The sequence below is a fragment of the Cyprinus carpio genome, chromosome B2 (genome assembly GCF_018340385.1).
Source record: "Cyprinus carpio isolate SPL01 chromosome B2, ASM1834038v1, whole genome shotgun sequence".
In the NCBI taxonomy this organism is placed as follows: domain Eukaryota; kingdom Metazoa; phylum Chordata; class Actinopteri; order Cypriniformes; family Cyprinidae; genus Cyprinus; species Cyprinus carpio.
In genome coordinates this window covers 30,178,599-30,194,082 of record NC_056598.1, presented here as the reverse complement: position 1 = coordinate 30,194,082, position 15,484 = coordinate 30,178,599, and the positions used below count along the sequence as shown (strand labels likewise).

At 32.7% G+C, this 15,484-nt stretch overlaps 2 protein-coding genes across 5 annotated transcripts in view; both read left to right on the top strand.

Annotated features, from left to right (window-relative positions):
- The first annotated feature begins 4,755 nt into the window (after positions 1–4,755).
- Positions 4,756–11,611, top strand: LOC109089445 (cortexin-2-like). 4 transcript variants are annotated; one of them, XM_019103533.2, is made up of 4 exons: positions 4,756–4,825; positions 7,039–7,265; positions 7,363–7,630; positions 10,047–11,611. In XM_019103533.2, the coding sequence occupies exon 4, from the start codon at positions 10,116–10,118 to the stop codon at positions 10,380–10,382; it is 267 nt and encodes an 88-aa protein (XP_018959078.1). In that variant the 5' UTR covers positions 4,756–4,825; positions 7,039–7,265; positions 7,363–7,630; positions 10,047–10,115; the 3' UTR covers positions 10,383–11,611. The 4 variants fall into 4 exon arrangements, with proteins under 4 accessions (XP_018959078.1, XP_018959082.1, XP_042575026.1 ...); XM_019103537.2 differs by having other exon boundaries at positions 4,775–4,825; positions 7,009–7,265; XM_042719092.1 differs by lacking the exon at positions 4,756–4,825 and adding an exon at positions 8,650–8,736 and having other exon boundaries at positions 6,733–7,265.
- A 2,980-nt stretch (positions 11,612–14,591) lies between these two features.
- Positions 14,592–15,484, top strand: part of cers4b (ceramide synthase 4b) — an 18,607-nt gene continuing 17,714 nt past the window's right edge. Inside the window, exon 1 of the mRNA XM_042719191.1 lies at positions 14,592–15,023. The gene's annotated coding sequence lies outside the window, so the exon portion shown is untranslated. The remainder of the gene's footprint in view (positions 15,024–15,484) is intronic.

Sequence of the window (15,484 nt, the reverse complement as noted above, 5' to 3'; positions counted from 1 at the left end):
CAAATTTGTAAAATGCTTCATTCACAAATGGCAAGAATATAAGAAAATATATTGCATAAATGCTGATAAGATAACAAGATAAAATACAGATAGAAACCCAGAACATATTTTTTCTCAATGTTATGAGAACATTTATGAAATATTAATAAAGTTACAAGAACATTCCATAACCATTACTTGGAGAAAATTTTGTCCTAAATTTTAACAGCGTTAGTGAAAGTTGTGAGAATGTTCCCGGTTAGCTGGGTCATACTCATACAGTTGTGCTTCTTGGCTGAATGAATGCACCTTGTTTATAAAAGTGTTTAAGAATAGGTTTGCAGCACGAGATATTACAGTCCTTCCATGATCAGTGTGTTTGCACGTGTGTGTGTTTAGACGAGAAACATGAGTGTGAAAATGCTTTCCTGCTTTCCACACCGCTGGGCTTTGAGTCTCGCAGGCTTTGGCCCAGATCACAGCAGGTCACAGACCAAGACTCAAGACTCAGATTCAACATTTAGATATTAAAAACAGATTGAAAAGCAGATGTTTTATTATTTTTTTAGGGTCATTGCATGTGCATTCATTCTGTATTGTGAAGTTTGTAATATTCCTTTTATAGTCCCGTGCTCAGTATACATCTCTGCATTATATCCTGTTCTTTTTATCTGATGAATAAATGCAAAAATAAGAGTTTCCTCCGTAAATGAATCTGTGTGAATGACAGACTAAATTTTGCTGTAGCTCAGTTTTACGATTAAATAGTCAAAAACTGAAGTGAAAAACAATCTGATGCAAAACCTCATGTATTTCAGCATAAGACAGGACGGTTTTGCTGCTGCTGCAGATTGTATTTTTGGTGATTCTGTTGGGAGGAAGATGCAATAAAAATGACAGCTGACATGCAGTGCATCCTCCAAACTCATGCAAAAATGGTTCAATTTGAACTGAAAATACATTCAACTTTAGTATTACACATTCATTACATAATAAATTATAGCTTTATATATTCCTGTTATTAAAAAAGTTTTGATCTTAAGGCTTCTAATCAAATAAGTTAAAATTTTTGGTTATTTCCCAGGTTATTATTGTTAACAAACTTAAACAAAAACCATAAAAAATCATTAACTGAAATAAAATAATAATTAGAAAAATATTTCAGCTAGCTGGTAAGACAACTTTAAACTTGAAAAACTAAAATAACAATAATTAAATCTGAAAAGACAAAAAAAAAAAAAACTAAAACTGAACCTAAAATAAAAATGAAAGCCAAAAATATAAGTATGCAATGTAATCTAAGATATTAACAAAAACTATATATAATATATAAATGAAGATATTAAAATAACACTGTCCTGATCAAAATCTAATCACATCTGCTATAGTAAATGTGTCCAAACTTATAGCTTAGTTTTATTTAACACATTTACACTCTTTAATTCTTTATTTTCTCACTTGAGGCTATGTGATCATCAGATGGAGAGTTTGCAGTTCTGAAAGTCACCTGCTGGCTAAAACGAGTATTTTGTGTGGCATAATGTAAGTCTGCAATTGAAAGAGGTGAGTTTTGATTTCATCTGTGCTTTGATTTTAATTAACAATAATAATAACCGCTGCACTACCCTGGCTTTGCATCTTTAAATAATTTCTTAAGGTTTATTAACATGTGTGGATCATTGCAGACAGACACCCACTGAACATCATGCATTATTTATACCTTCACATCACTGCCTGTCTTATAATGGTCTTTAATTGAATAGAGTTTGACTGCTGAGACTGTGGCAAATATTGAAACAATGATAATGAGCTGCATTTGTATTGTGCTGCCACAGCATATGTGTGATTTAGAGGGCATGTGATATTGTTAAGGACACAAACTTTCATTAAAACTTTATTTTATCCATGTCAAATTGATAAAGTGTGATTCTCCCAGTAGTAGATCTAGCGGTGCATGGAAACCAGGTTCATAGTTGTTCTCTATGGAAGCTATTTTTTTTATAACAACTGTTTTATAATTATGAGCTGTAAAAAAAATCATTGTAAATATTTGCAATTGAAAATAATACAAAGCATGTTTTGCAAGACAATATTTCATAATTTCTTCTTCAGATTTTCCTATGATAGTTCACCCAAAAATGAAAATTGTCATCATTTAATCTGTTGCACGTAAAAGAAGACATTTCGAAGAATGCTGGTAACCAAACAGTTGCCGGTAGCCATTGACTTCCATAGTATGGAAAATAATACTATGGAAGTCAATGAGGGTGATTAAATAATGACAGAATATTCATTTTGGGGTGAATTATACCTTTAATTCAATGTGTTATTTGCCATTTCTTAGTAATGCCACACCATTTTTTTTAGTGCAGCACAGAAGCATGTAATTAGAGATAGTTTGTAAAGTTTGACTTACAGCACATCATGTTGTTCTGAATTCTGTTGTGTCTGACAGGATGTTCACAAACTCCTGCATCATCTCTGGAACATGTTGACCATGATTCCTCATTAGATGATCCCAGTCAGCATGATAAAAATACCACACAGCTAACAGGGAACAGCCTCACAGCTTCACTAATGTTCTTAAAGCTTACATAAATGTCAAGACAAAGCATTCCATAAAAATATGTTTATGGGCCGTTTTTGTAACTTTGTTAATAGTTGATATATGTTCTCATAACACTGAGAAAAACTTTCTGAGATCAACATTCTCACAACGTCTCTATGATGTTGTTTGTTCTTGATGAACGTTCTTGTACGTTTTTGTAACCTTTAAATAGCGTTAACTAATTACGACGAGAAAATTGAACATAACGTTCTTGGAAAATTCAAAATAAACATTCAAACAACATTATATTTTGGGTAAAAATAATGTTAGTAACCTTTAAATAATGTTAGAATCATGACAAGAAAACTGTCAATTTTTACATTCTTGGAATATTAAAAATAAACCTTCAAATAATGTTATATTTTGGGTGAAAATAAAGTTAGTAGAACATTTTAAACAACGTTTTAGGAACCTTTAAATAGCATTTTAATTACGAGAAGAAAACTGGACATTTTAACATTGTCTTTCTGAAACAACATCTCCATAAAACAGTTTTGACAGTTGTGAGTTGTGAAAATTATGTGATCTAGGACCTTTATGAAGTGAATGCCAAAGACTACCCCAGCTAACAAAAATATGCACACTGAAAAATTTTTTACTACATTTTTTAAGGTAAGTGGTTGCAAACTATTTATTTTAGTTACATTTAAAAAAAAATAAAAAATAAAAAAATAATATGTTTAAAGTTAGTCAACTAAAGTTGTTTATTTAAATGTAGCTAAAATAAATTGATTGCAACCACTATACCTTTTTTTCAGTGTTTTGTTAACATTCCCATTGTTACAAAAATGTTATTTCTAAATGTTTTTTAAATGTTAAAAATATCCAGTTTGTTTAAAGTATTACAAACATTTCTTCTTTGTCGTGAACATTGCTCTAACGTTCAAAGTAATTCAAATGTAACATTCTCATGTGTTAACATTCTGAGATTGTTACATTTGAATGTTCTCTCAACGTTCCAAACACCCATTTTTCATATTTAAAGAATGTTGGTTATGTGGACGTTAGAGAAACATTCCATTCTGTCAATTTGAAACCATTGTCCAAACTAAATGTTTTCTAAATGTTCAAAACGTCCATGTGTTCAGAATGCACATCAGATATTAATAATGATAGACCTGTAATAACATTCCTTAAACATTAATGATTTGTCCTAACATTTAACCTTTATATATGTTTGGAACGTTATGGGAGTGTTCTCTGCTGGGACTGTATTCCTCACAGCCTCATTTTCATCTGCGTTAAATTCAATATATCGTCTAAACTGATTAAGGTGTAGCAAAGCTGAGATTTGCGGTGGATTTGATTAGTTGTAAGGGCAGACGGGACTCGGGTCAGCTGTATCTCAGGGCCCTGGGTGTTTCACTCTGAGCTAAAAATACTTTATGACAGCAGATCCTTTGTGTTTTCCATATGACCGCAGCACATTCACATCACTGCTCCCTGAGGAAGACACACACAATACCTGAATTATTGCTCAGAAATCAAACCAGACAGATGGCGATTCATCACTGCACAGCAAAACTATCATGACTAAAAACACCTTACTGTAAGCTACATCAGTGTTACAGTCATTTAGACAGATTTTAGATTAGTAGTTTCTTGCAAAGATTGTTTATATATAATTAAATAATATAACTTGCAAATATAACTTTTCTTTTTGCTTTTTTATTCTGTTTATCTGCCTATATACAGCAAAAAAGTAAAAATAAATAATAATAATATATTAACAAATAAAATACAATTTATTATTGAAATTGAATTTAAATATTTTCTTAAAAAGTATTTTTGTCTCGTTTTCCAGTAAAAATATCTAAACATCCTTAAAACAAGACTGACATTGATTGCAAATTAGCATATCTAACAGTAGCCTAGTAGTATTTTTACAGACGTTATTTACAATTAGCCGAAAATAACAGTTACATATTTTGTATGATAGGCCTACATTTTCCATTTGAGCCATAATAAAAGTTTTATTTGCTTTTGTAGCAATATAAAATGTAATCAAATTTTAAATAGCCTACGGATACAGGCTACGTTATTGATTCAAATCATTAGTAGTAGAGTGAATATTAGAAATATTCATTCGTGTTAAAGTGTGACAACTAGCCCCGGTTACATGCGCGCGCGTCCCTGTGGACCGATGCTCAGCCAATCGCACGCGAGCGCGTGAGGGAGGATCGAGAGCGCGCGTGAGAGCTCTGCCAGAACAGCACGCACTCCGGACCCTCAACGTGGGTATGTTATGTTTTCATTCATGAAACTAAGTCTTTTCATTCAATTTTAAAGCTTTCAATATTTTAAAGTATCATGAAAACTGTTCCTGTAATTTTCTGTCAGATTACGAGGAATCATAGCCTGCTAAAAATATGAGAAAGGTTATAGTCTTGTGTGATTTGTATATATTTGTCATACAATAAATTGAATTTGACTGTAAACAGAAAACTTGAGAACACTTGTTGACTCCTGTATAGCCTGTATAATGCACTGTGAAGATAGGATATTGTTGATGTCGTCAGATTAGGCTACATTAACACAACTTACAGTCAGGTCCATGTTTTGTAACGAAATATTTAATATGGTATTTAAAATAATATGCCAATATGTAATATAATATACATATATATATATATAATGTAATATTTTACTGCCTCTGTGAGCATGTGTTTACTGTATATTACTAAGTTAAAAGTTGATAGCACAGTATGATAATTAGGCAGTTTATAGTGAGTGTGTTGTCTGTAAATTTGTTTTTTGCTTTGTTTATTATCTTGCGTCATATATTTTTATCCAGAGGTGCTCCAGCCAGGTGCAAAGACAGCAAACAATGATTTATCTATAGTTTGTGAGTGGATCGATCCGCTCTGCTATTGATCTGTGTCTATTTCTGCACTCGCAGGGTTTCCTTCTGAAACTAGAACAACATTCATGCCCTTTTTGATAGATTTTTTTTTTTTTTTTTTTTTTTGATGGTTTATATAGTGATATGATAGAAATTGTTTATAGAGGGAAAATAATTACAAACTTGTTAAATAAAGTGATTCTTGCACCAATGTTTTAACAACCTTAAATCAGATTTTGCATAGTTTTTTTCTGAAATATATATATATATATATATATATATATATATATATATATATATATATATATATATCCTATATATTGTATGTGTGTGTATGGTGTGGTGTGTGTGTGTGGTGTGTGTGGTGTGTGTGTGTGTAGGTGTGTGTGTGTAGGTGTGTGTGTGTGTGTGTGTGTGTGTGTGTGTAATGCATGTGTATGTATTTGTGTGGTGTTGTGTGTGTGTGTGTGTGTGTGTGTGGTGTGTCATGTATGTGTGTGTGTGTGTGTGTGTGTGTGTGTGTGTCTGTATGTTATGTGTGTGTGTGTGTGTCTGTATGTTATGTGTGTGTGTCTGTGTTTTTTTCTGTATTGTGGTGTGTGTGTGTGTCTGTCTGTATGTTGTGTGTGTGTGTGTGTGTGTGTGTGTGTGTATGCATGTGTATGTATTTGTGTGTGTGTAGGTGTGTGTGTGTGTGTGTGTGTGTGTGTGTGTGTGCATGTGTATGTATTTGTGTGTGTGTGTGTGTGTGTGTGTGTGTGTGTGTGTGTGTGTGTGTATGCATGTGTGTGTGAGTGTGAGTGTTTGTAAGCATTTGTGTATGCATGTGTGTGTGTGTGTGTGTGTGTGTGTGTGTGTGTGTGTGTGTGTGTGTGTGTATGCATGTGTATGTATTTGTGTGTGTGCGTGTGTGTGTGTGTCTGTGTGGTGTGTGTGTAATGCATGTGTATGTATTTGTGTGGGTGTCTGTGTAGTTGTGTGTGTGTGTGTGTGTGTGTGTGTGTGTGTATGCATGTGTATGCACTATCTGTTTGTGTGTTTGTGTGTGTGTGTGTGTGTGTGTGTGTGTGTGTAGTGCATGTGTGTTTTTTTGTGTGTGTGTGTGTGTGTGTGTGTGTGTGTGTATGCATGTGTATGTATTTGTGTGTGTGTGTGTAGGTGTGTGTGTGTGTGTATACATATATATATATATATATATATATATATAATATATATATAGATATATATATATATATATATATATATATATATATATATATATATATAATATATATATATATATATGAACAATTTTCACACACATACAGTTAAAAAATACATTCATCACTTTTACAACACTGCAAAGAATAAAAATGTTTAGTCATCTCAAGGAGCTGTTTCTATCTTAATAACCTTAAGAATGACTTAACTAATTCAGGTTAATATAGCGAGGTTGATTCTGTCATTATTTGTTTTTTGCTAAAGTATCATCAAACTTATTGTCCTACTGGTGTTCCTCTATTGAAGTTGTTTCTATCTGACCTCATCTTTGCTAAATGTGTACATGTAGATGCCCTTTGACACGCCCTTTACCCTTTAGATATTATTAACTCAGCTGTCTTTGGGAAAGGAATCAGCTGTCAGCACACATATCCGTCCTAATAAAGCCAGAGGGAGTCCAAGCCTGTATTTACTGCTGATGAACATGAAGCGAAACGCTGAGAAAACCGTCCCATCAGAGTGCTGAGCTGTCGACCAGGCCTTCAAGTGAAGTTTTACTAGAGCCGTTCACTGTAACACAGCCTGTGCGCTTTAGTATTCCTCACGGATCTGCTCTTCTCGTGCCGTGCTGATGAGGTGACCTGGTTTATTTCTCTTTTATGTGTCCGTTATTGATCCACAATGTTTTGAGATCCCGATCGACCCAGATTTACGCCTCTCTCTTTATTCACAGAGCGGCGTTTCCTGTCAAATAGCTGCTTTTCTCCGTCCGGGCTTTCAGCAATTATCTCAGACACCTGAATATGAAGCTGCTTGTGCAATTAGGCACAGAAGAGCGTGTCACAGCATGTTCTCTGTCCACATAAACAGCAGTGCAAGGTCTGTCTGAGCTCACTTGAAGATGTGGACAGGACTGGATGTAGTTTGTAGCCTCTGAGATTTGAGCTGTGAATGGAGATCCTGTTGCATCGGTCTTATTTCTCATTGCATCTACTTGTGAGGTAAAGTAACTGCTGATGGCATGTTTACCTGGGCAAGTTATTCTAGAGGAAACATTATTGCTCTATTGCTTCATCTCCTAATATGAGAAATAAAAATCAACAATAGTTCAGCACAGGGCTCGCAAAATTTCTAAATCCCTGGTTGCCCTTCAGAAATAAAAGACAATTTTTTAATGTAGAAAATTGGATAGGAGTCGAAACATCAATCAAAAACCTTTATATATAAATGTAAGCGCGTATAATAACTAGTGCTGTCAAACGATTAATCGCATCCAAAATAAAACTTTTTGTTTACATGTGTCTGTGCTGTGTATATATATTATGTGTATAAAACACATGTATTTATATATTTAAGAAAAATCGGTTATGTGTACATATTAAATATATTTATATGAAATAAGAATAAGAATATGAATATATAAATGTATAATCATGTAAATATTTTCAAAATATATACTGTATGTGTGTGTATTTATATATACACATAATAAATATACACATACATATATAATGTAAACAAAAACTTTTGCTTTGGATGCGATTATTCACGATTAATCGTTTGACAGTACTAATGATAACAAATATCAAGAAAGGAATTTTATTCCACTATTTACAAATTTAAGGTTTTTATGACCATGAAAACCTGCACAAATAAAATTAATTGGCTGTATGAGTGGGGTATGACATGTCCATGGTAACATAAAACCATAAAATTACATGATTTACAGTTAAGATACAGGTTTTCACAAAACAGAAAGTCTTACAAAATGATAAACATCACACTTCAGCCTTTAAACCATTTTTAAGAAGGATGAATCAAACTAAATTGTTGCATTAATTTAAAACATAAATATATATCTTACTGTCTTAATTGTTTCCGATTTTTAGAAGCCACATTAGCTTCTTTCGCATTTACAAGTGCGTGTTTGCAGCGTAAAAACATGGTCGATTTCCGCATTGATCTGAATATAAACAGCAGAAAGGCTTATTGGAAATGCAAGTTCATTCTCTGCCAGCAGGTGTCGCTTTTGAAACGTCAGGAATATAGCGCTTTCCCCGGGAACGGCTGCAAACAAAGCAGCTGCAAACTTTATCAGGCATTACAGGTAAGATGAAATGAGAATCGAATCCATCGAAACTTTTCTAAAGACAGTCGGTTCCCTTCAGATATAAAAACACCCACGCAGAGTTTTGAAACATGCAGCGCCCATATTTATTTATTTATATTAAATATACTTTTGGAGTTTTGTAGTTTAATTTTTACATTTATCAATTTTTGTGTTTTTGTGTTTATGTTTAAGAATTTTTGAAATTTTTGTTTTATTGTTATTAAGACTATTACTGGTATTTAAGACTTGTTATGGCCTAATAACTAAATTTAAGGCTTTAAGACTTCTTAAGGACCGATTTTGCGAGCCCTGCGGTAGTTTAGAGCTATCAAATTTACGTGGACATATTGAGATTTATGATTGCATGTATGCATGTATGATTTTCACAGTTTGAGACATCTCTTCTGAAACTCGTGAGGAGACACGTGTGAGATTACTTTTTTTTTTTTGTTAAGAGACAGTGTTATTTCAGTTACTATTATAGTTTTTACAAATATTCTGAATTAATTTTCATTTTTCTGCTTTCATTTTAATTTTAGTTAAAATTGTCGTTTCGTTGTGTTTCTATTATAATTTTTTTAATATGTCTTTTTATAAATTTTTATTTAAGGTTTAGTTATTTTATTAAAATATCAAGTTGTCCTTCATAAAATGAGAAAAGCTGCCTTGGCAACTAACTAAATTAAAATAATAAGTTATTTCAGTTAAATATTTATTTTATTTTAAATAATGACCTTTTTTATGGATTTAAAATGAACTAAATATTTGTGTTTGTTTTAGTTGTTTTAGTACATAGAGTTAAATTACATTAAATTAAATGATAAATGTTCCCTTGGCAACTAGCTGTTAAAATAAGATTAAGTTTTTTTGTTTGTTTGTTTTTTACTTAATTTCAGTTAACTTTATTTTATGTAAAAATGTTTTTATGGTTTCTTAAAATGAATTAAATATTTCTGTTTTAGTTTAAGTTATTTAAGTACACCAAGTTAAACTAAAAGAATCGAAAATCTTATCTGAAATAATTAATTTAAATTTAGTAAAATTAGTAGTTTAATTTTTATTTTATTTTAGTAGTAATAAATAAATAAAAAATTATGATTCTAAAATGAATTTAATATTTCAGTTTTAGTTATTTTAGTACATCAGGTTAAACTTATTTAAATTTTTTGTGTTTTTTTTGCAAGTTAGATGAAATTGAATTGGTTTATGTTTTGTTGTGAAAGTAATGAATTTTTTATTTTTTTATGATTTTAGTTTTAGTTAAGTGTCTCAGTTTGCTCTCCGTTTAATCTCATTGCCATGTATAGGAGAAACATACGACTGAGATCATCCCTCACCCTCAGAAACGGGACTCGTTTCATCTCTGAACTGAGAAGATGAGTGAAAACCCTTTGATGAAGTACGAGCTGCAGTCTCTGGCTCCTGTCTCGGGCCCCGGGGCCACGGCGGGGCTCCTGCTGGCTCCGGACACAGAGCAGATCACAGCACTTTGTTTCGTGGGACTCCTGCTGCTGTTTTTGGTGTTCCTGCTGGTGCGGTGTTTCCGGATTCTCCTGGACCCCTACAGCAGCATGCCGTCCTCATCCTGGTCTGATCCTAAAGACGGTCTGGAGAGGGGACAGTTCGATTACGCACTCGTCTAGAAATACAACAATCTCACAAAACCTGTCAAGAACATATTCAACCTCCAAATCTAAAAGCTCATTTTTTAAAACTATTTTATTATAATTCTAACATATTATATCTAATTGTTATATAATGTATGATTATATATAATTATGTAGAATATCATATTTTTTATTCTAATATAATATTTTCATTGTTTTCATAACAGTTCCACGCCAAAATATTCACTAATCGAATGTATAAAAATAATATTTTATTAATTATTTAATACAATTAAATGTATTTAATACTATTTTTATTTTTTATTTTAATATTATATTTTTCATAACATTTCTGCCCCAAAACTTCCATTAGTGGAATGCACAAAAGAATGTTTTAATTAAATTGTTAAATATGAAAAAAAAAAAAAAATCTATAAAAATAATTAAAAAAAATAATAATAAAAAAAGAGAGAGAAAAGTAATTTGCTTAGTTATACTTAATCGAGTACTGAAAATAGGGTTCATTGTCTTTATGCAAAATCATATGTGTGTGTGTGTGTGCGTTTGTGTGTGTGTGTGTGTGTGTGTGTGTGTGTGTGTGTGTGTGTGTGTGTGTGTGTGTGCGTGTGTGTGTGTGTTTCCTTAAGATTTTGGGATGAAAATATGACCTTGACTTGTTTTTGAGATTTAACCACAAAACTAGTACCAGTGCAGTATCGGTTAGATTTTAGTCTATAAAACACGGTTTTCTTGGTTATTTTAGTTCAAGCCACGTTCATTTCAGCTGTGGCAGTGAATGGCTGCCTTGTTTACAATCTAAATGTCTACTTCAGTCAATTATGTGGATGAATCAGGCATCTGTATTCACTTCCCACAGACTTACAAACTTCCTTATTTTTTATTGTAAATTTCTAATCGTCTTTACTGTGCATGTGAATTGGTTTGATGATATTTATTAATATTATTATTAAATGTTTTGCATTACATTGTGTTATGCATTTGTCCACGCATTGTTATGGGTTTGTCAGTGATAACCGGAGCAAATGTGCCTTAATTTATTTTTGTACCAGAGACTCTATTGTCTGTCTGTATTGACTTTGTTGTGATGTTTACAGTCGGTTTGGGATTAGTAGGTGCTTTTTTTTTTCTTTTTTATCTTGAAAGGGCAAAACTATGTACAAACAGGGATTTCTCTGTTAATGTTTCTTACTCTGGATTGGTTTTTAGCAAAGAAATATTTGCTCAATAAATGACTTTTTCTCTCAGCTGTAGGCTATTATATGTTGCTCTTTCACAATTAATCAGGCCTATCTCCGGACACCCCACATGCATCACAAAGTCCCTCAACATCAGCAGCCCATTAACCTGCTTAATTAGTCAAAACACCATCCCAGCTGACAGGGAACGTTCTGATAACGTTCTCGCAATGTTATGAACAAACATTCTGAACATTTGAATGTTATCTGAAATGATTAGAGCGTTATTTAAAGGTTACAAAACGTTTCTTAGAACGTACAAACACTAATATCATAAGGAGAATGTTGATCTCTGAAGGTTTTCTCTCAACGTTATGAGAACATATTCATCAAACATTAATAAAGTTATAAGAGCGTCCCAAAAACATTACATTAATAAGAACATCTTCAGAAAGGGTGAAAGGTCAGGCTCGGTTTATTTTCTCCTTGTGCGGCTGTAAACATGTCTCTGTGGTTTATGTTCGGTCTCTGATTAAGAGACACATCATGTATTGATTGTGTGATTGATTATGGTGTGCTGTAAATCCTACAGGTATCGACATCAGCTCTGAGTCTGGGCTGGAAGACTATTGGAGGCAGATCAGTTTCACAAACATCCTCAAATGCTTATTATGGCGTCTTAAAATATTAAATATTCAATGCTTCATTCATATTTTAACAATTGTGCTTATGCCACAGATAGTGTTGAATAAGGACATTTTCTAGGACATACATTGTTTTGTATTTAATATTGGTGACACGTAGCCAGACGTTTCATTATCAGCATAACGTTAATAAGTGCATTGCAACTTCTAGCTGAGAAAAGCCCACTTTATAGAGAGCGTCTGCTTGGCAATGAGAGCCAACCCAACAGAGTTTGATTTTATGTGACATTTACATTCACAGAAAACAGCGATCAGACAGCCAAAACACAACTGGCAGTTTTATCCAGCGCTTGCAAAATTTTGTGCACAATATGTGTCAAGTAGGTGTGAGATAGGTGTGAGAATTTATATATTATACTCACTGATTCAAGTAATGCAAGCATTTCTGTTCCAATTCCTTGCATCAAGCGCCATCTACTGGTGAAGATGAGTATTACAGGTGAATAAACGTGCAGGGCACAAGATGCAATGACTAAATATATGCAATATACTTGAATTCACCACAGTATAATATTGTTTGTATTATATTACAGAAAATGCAGTAGAAATTCTCTTTTTGAACTTCAAAAATCATTTTTATAAACATAATTTGGTGATACTTTAATGAATGTGTAACTTCTTTATGCTGATTATTTAAGAAATCTTTTCTTATAACACACACACATATATAATACTTATAAATTATTTAATAAATATTAAATATAAAATTTACATTATATTTTTTAATTTAGATTTAACTTTTTTTTCTCTAAATAGGTTGTAGTAGGAGGAGGAGTAGTAATAATAATTATAATAATAATAAAAAATAATCAAACTAATCTTCCATCCTGCTGAAATTCATTATGTCTAATAATAACAACAATGAGCTCTTTATGACATCCACAGTTATAAGCTTCAGTATGAGCTGAGCTTCATATTCTGAGCTGCTGTGAACAACAAAGATGAGATCAATCATCACGATCAAATAATAATAATAATTCACTTTCTAAGCTTCAAAAGAGGAAGAAACTATAAAAGCTCTCCTAAAGAAACCAGCTGTAAGCCTGATTTGAAGTGGATTTTGGAGAGAGCCAGTAAACATCACGTTCCAGTTCAGCCTCCGTCTCATTAGTGAAGACACACAAAAGAGTTCAGCTTCACTTCACCAGAACAAAACACCGGAATCTGGCAGGAGACGAGAAGCGGCATGTTAGAATATGATTTAGCCGATGTACAGACATTTATATTGTAGCATAATGACAATTATTTATATTGAATATGATAAGTGAATCATATTGACTAAGGCATGGCAACAAAACTAACCTAATTATTGATGCAATAATTTATTAGGGGTGAATCTACCCAGAGGGGACATCTTTTGGAGAAAAACTAGAGCATGGGACCCTTACAAAACACACTGTAGTAGCCTAGTATCAGATGTTGTAAGCCCTTAGATTTGTCCCTTGCTTTTTTCTCCATCTGTAGGACCCTGTATACCACGGTACAGTGTACTTACCATGGTAATTACAATTTCTAAGTGTTATAGGTCTATTATTGTCTAAAAACCTGCTAATACCACAGTTTTTTAAATTACGTTTGTTATAGTTGCCATGTCATTAACAGCTCTACTCGTGTTCAGAAACATGCTTATTACAGTATTTTTGTTATATTTGTCTTGTTATTATTTTCTGTTCTAATATCATGTGCAAAACATGCTAAAGTGTCTGCTTATATTTGTTTTGTTTATCATGACCGAAACATTATTCCAGTTTTTGCTATATTTGTCTTGTTCATGCTGTCGGTTCTAATCATATTCAAAAACATGCTAATGCCACAGTTTTTGATTATTTGTCTTGTATGCTGTCTGTTCTAATATATCATGTCCAAAAACATGTTCATACCACAGCTTTTGATTTTTTATATTACTTTATTGTTGTGTAAATATTACATAATATAAACCAAGGTATTTTCATATGTGTGATGATTACTAATAGTATTATTCAAAAAATATTTTAATTATTATTTAAACACTTAAATATTTTAAAAAAGGTTATTTGTTTTGTTTATGCTAAAATCTCGTCTTTTCTTGGCTGGAATCAAATCAGTTCATATGTGTTTGGAAACAGAACATCAACAGGTAATTTAGCTTCTTTTATCATATAAAATATAAGAATTATGTCTATTTGTAGAGTTTTTTTTTTTTTTTTTTTTGATGAAAAGCTTTGTCCGATTTGCAAACGAACCGATTCCGTTTAATGAATCGTTTGAAGTGAATCACAAATTTCGCCCATCAGAAACTAGCAGTTCAAAAGAACCGAATCGCCTAAACGACTCGGACTTCCGAGCATCATCTCCTGGACCAATAGGCGTCTCGACACACCCACAGACGGACACCAGTCTCTCGCAAAGAGCAGACGATCTCACTTTCATCACACAGATATCACGAACCTCAGCGTTTATTCTTCACATTCACCTGAAGGTGTAGGATTCCGGAGCGAAAGGATTCGGATCTTCCGGTTTATTTTTATCGGATATTTATTTCTAAATAATTTACCGCAACGCTACCAAGGGCAAGCTGCAGAGAATGTCATTTGAAGATTATTTAAATATTTTTTAGTGTCGTATTTTTTTGCACCGCGATTGTTTTGTGAGCGAGATTCTGAATGCAATCGATGGAAATTAATTTGCGTAAAATCCGCTGATCAGAACTGCGCACGTCATCACACACCATCACAGCCATCATCTTCATCATCATCTTCATCCGTCAGGAAACCCGGCAGAGGACATACTGTAAGCAGGTATCGGACATTTTCCAGTAGGATTGGTTGGTTTTCTATTGCATGATGTTATGATTATGTGTCTCATAACTATAATCGTGCTGAAGATTGTTTGTTTCTCGTAAAACAAGAATGTCTCATTGTTTAAGCAGATATCAGCAGTCTTCTGTCGCTCAGGTGAGTTCCAGCAGGTGTGCAGTGAAAAACATTTACTACAGACGAGAAAGATAACTGACTGCGCGTGCAATGATTTATCTGATGGACATGATGACTGTTCTCATGGTAGCTACATCAGATACATGTGTTTGTGTTTGTCTTTAATGCACCTGATTGTATAATACAAGGTTTCAAATGTGGGGTCATAATTTCATTTTTAATAAAAAAAATTATTTATTTGTTTGTTTGCAAAATGTATTTTTAGGGCTGTCCAAGTTGTGCATTTAAAAAAAAAAATATTGAAATAGGTTTAAAATATCCTTACG

Coding starts and splice junctions, on each gene's coding strand:
- LOC109089445 (XM_019103533.2), top strand. CDS start 10,116: ATGAGTGAAAACCCTTTGATGAAGTACGAGCTGCAGTCTCTGGCTCCT.